We start from the raw sequence: 3,001 nt of genomic DNA, 5'->3' as shown, positions 1-3,001 counted from the left end.
AAAATTTCATGAAAACCTGTAACGCTTTTGGTACAGAAATCTAGACATCAGTGTAACGCCCGGGTGGTTAAAAGGCAAAAGAAAAAACAAAAAAACAAAAAAAAACTCATCGGCTTAGATGTAGCAAGCTAGGATGCTGTAGGAGGAGAAGAGTGGTGACCCGGGGATGCGCTCGGAGATCTATCAGTCGGAAGTCGTGGAGGAGCTTGGGATGTGATCGGTTTGCTGAGGAGGAGTGAGGTCGCTGAGGGCCATTCAGGTAATATGATGTCAGGAAGTCGTAGATCCCGCATAATGCGAGGTAAGTCGGATGGCTACCCGAGGGCACCTGTGCACTTTTGATGATTGGCCAGCAGGGGGCAGAAGAAGTTATTGTTTTACTAGGAACTGAAAGAAGTGTAGAGAGATTTGACTGTGGCAGCTGAGACTGAGGCTTTGTTGTTTATCAAGATTGTGTTTATGAATACTAAATACTATTTTTTTTTTTTCATGTTTAGGGATAAATCGAAGAAACTAGCAGAGCAAGCTGCTGCCATTGTTTGTCTCCGAACACTTGGGCTCCCTGAGGGAAAGATTGGCGAGCAAGAAAATGACCTTGTTTACAAAAGGAAGAGGGAAATGCAGTGTCCGAATGTAGGCTCAGGAAACATGTCAGAAATGCCCCAGTCAAAGAAACGATACCAAGATGATGACAAAAGTGAAGAAAGTGATAAATAAATTTGAACTCACATTTAAGTATATTCTCCTTTTTCCCCCAAAGATGAACAGTAATAAACTGTAATTAACAAAAATTAATTAAACCATTAATCATTTTACAATATTTTCTGTTAACAATACTGTTTGTCAAATTGTAGTACAGAAAACAATACCAAAGGATAATACAGAAAGATTTTACAGTTGTACTGGAAAGTATTGCAAAATAATGCCATTCTGCCATTCTATTATCAAAAAAGACAAATATCTAGAACAATGCAAAAACTCACAGGAGTCAAACCCTTCTTAAGGAATGTCAACCATTTACAAGTGAAAAATCACTTCCCTTAAGGTGTTGTTAAAAAAGCCAAGTAACGGAAGGTAAGAAGGAGAAAGAGGGCGAGGAGGGGGAGAAGGAGAGAAATATAGAAGGGAAAGGATGAAGTAGTCTCCAGGGGACATAAAACAGCACTATAGGGAAAGAGTATCTGGCCTCAGTTCAATATAATCAATCCAAGTGGTCCAGATAGCCATAAACTTGGTGTGCCTGTCCTGAGCAAAAGAGGTCAGCTTCTCATTGATCATAATTCTGTTACCCTCTGTAATGCTTCTAGGGGAATCCATCGAATATCAACATCTAGCACAGTGCGAATAAGGTTATAGACTCTGATCCACTATTTCTGGGGCAGGACCAAAGAATATGGGTCATATAACCTCCGTCCATGCAATTTCTGAAGCATTGCAGGGAATACCAAGGAACAAGTTTGGCTATCTGATATGGCGTGAGATAGAAGACCTTATAAGAGTTTTCCCAATGTGGCGATGTTAAGAGAGGATCTAGCAGTAGACACCAAGATGTCCTACCAAGTTGCATAATCAATAGCTACGTTTAGTACAGGCCTTAGAGGACAACAATGAGGCTTGAATTATTGATATAAGGCCAGGTGCCAGGAGATCTTTCTGCATCTCTGTTTAGAGCTGTAAGCGTTAACAGAGATGGCTTACCTCTGGTAAGTTAGGAGATAAAGTGGTGCAATTGTATGTATCGATAGCACTCAAACTCTAGGGCCTCATGAGAGGATACAAAGTTGGAAAAGGACTTCACTCCACCAAATGTCAGAAGGAATAGACGTTCCTGAACCTATTAGCCATCCACCACCTAAAAGTGGATGGGGTTTTCAATTCCTGGGGAAGAGGGGACAGTTAGTAATAGGGATCAAGGGTAGGTGGGCTGATACGAGGCCTCCAGAGAACTCCAGGTGACTTGAAGGTGTTGCAAGGGTGGACTAATTTGAAGAAGCTGGTAAACCAGTGGTACCCACATGAGAGCGGTGGGAGCGAAAGATTCGCAATTGACCACATCCAAAAGCACCCATAATAGTCCACAGCACTATGCAACTGGGCTAGGGAAGCAATATGGGCTGCTGCATAGTATTAGCCAGGACTGGGATTCCTGGACCTCCCTGTGGCTTGGTGCAGTATAGAACAGTGCAGTGTATCTGTGGACGGGTAGAGCCCCAAATGGATGCTTCTATTTTTAAATGAAGAGAGCGAAGGATATGTGACTGCACTGGAACCCGTGACGTAAAAAAAAACAAAAAACACCTGGTCGTGATGATAAGGAGGATAAAGGTTTAGCAATTTTCGTGAAGATCTTCAAGTCCACATTGAGCAGCGAGATCGGGCGATAATATGCTCATGATCTAAGCTCCTTATTTGGCTTGGGGTCAATGACAATATGGGCCCCCAGCATTTCTGACGAGAAAGACCCAGTGGTCTTTACCTCATTAAAGAGCGCTACCAAATATGGAGTCAAAAGGTCACAAATCTTTTTGTAGAATAGCACCAAAAGGTAAAGTGTATTTCTCTATCTCTCTGTATAGCTGTAGTAAGAAATAATAGCCGCCCCAAGGTAAGTTAGTTTAAAGAGAGACAGGAAAAGACAGCATTTTGAGGCTTGGATATTTTGAGTCAATTATGTATTCATAAAAGGATTCATACATAATTACATAGCAATCATGGTATATATTGCCAAACCCATTGTTTCACCATGGGGTTGAAATCTTCATGCTAGACACAGTTTCACTAACACATCAACACCATGTAACCGTTCCAGTCTAGTTTGCCCATCGCTTTTCGCCTGATAAGGCTTCCTCGGGGTTTTGGAACTTGGACGATCTAAAAAGTATACTAGTTGTCAATGGGCAATGATATTAACCGACAAAAATATATATAAACACATTCCTAGTACAATAGTAGTCTTATGAGTTGTATAGTAGTCAAGGATAGTAGTCTTATGAGTTGAGCT

General features: G+C 41.4%; 1 protein-coding gene across 3 annotated transcripts in view; it reads left to right on the top strand.

Moving 5' to 3' along the window:
• DUS2 (dihydrouridine synthase 2) overlaps positions 1–820 on the top strand; it is a 284,746-nt gene extending 283,926 nt beyond the window's left edge. For all 3 annotated transcript variants that reach the window (XM_072423086.1, XM_072423085.1, XM_072423084.1), the window contains one exon: positions 498–820. In XM_072423086.1, coding sequence (XP_072279187.1) covers positions 498–717 — 220 coding nt within the window. In that variant the 3' untranslated portion in view covers positions 718–820. The remainder of the gene's footprint in view (positions 1–497) is intronic.
• Positions 821–3,001: the final 2,181 nt, after the last annotated feature.

This window comes from Pyxicephalus adspersus, chromosome 9 (genome assembly GCF_032062135.1).
Source record: "Pyxicephalus adspersus chromosome 9, UCB_Pads_2.0, whole genome shotgun sequence".
In the NCBI taxonomy this organism is placed as follows: Eukaryota; Metazoa; Chordata; class Amphibia; order Anura; family Pyxicephalidae; genus Pyxicephalus; species Pyxicephalus adspersus.
Note: the sequence above shows the minus strand (reverse complement) of the source record. Positions and strands in the feature narration are given on the sequence as shown.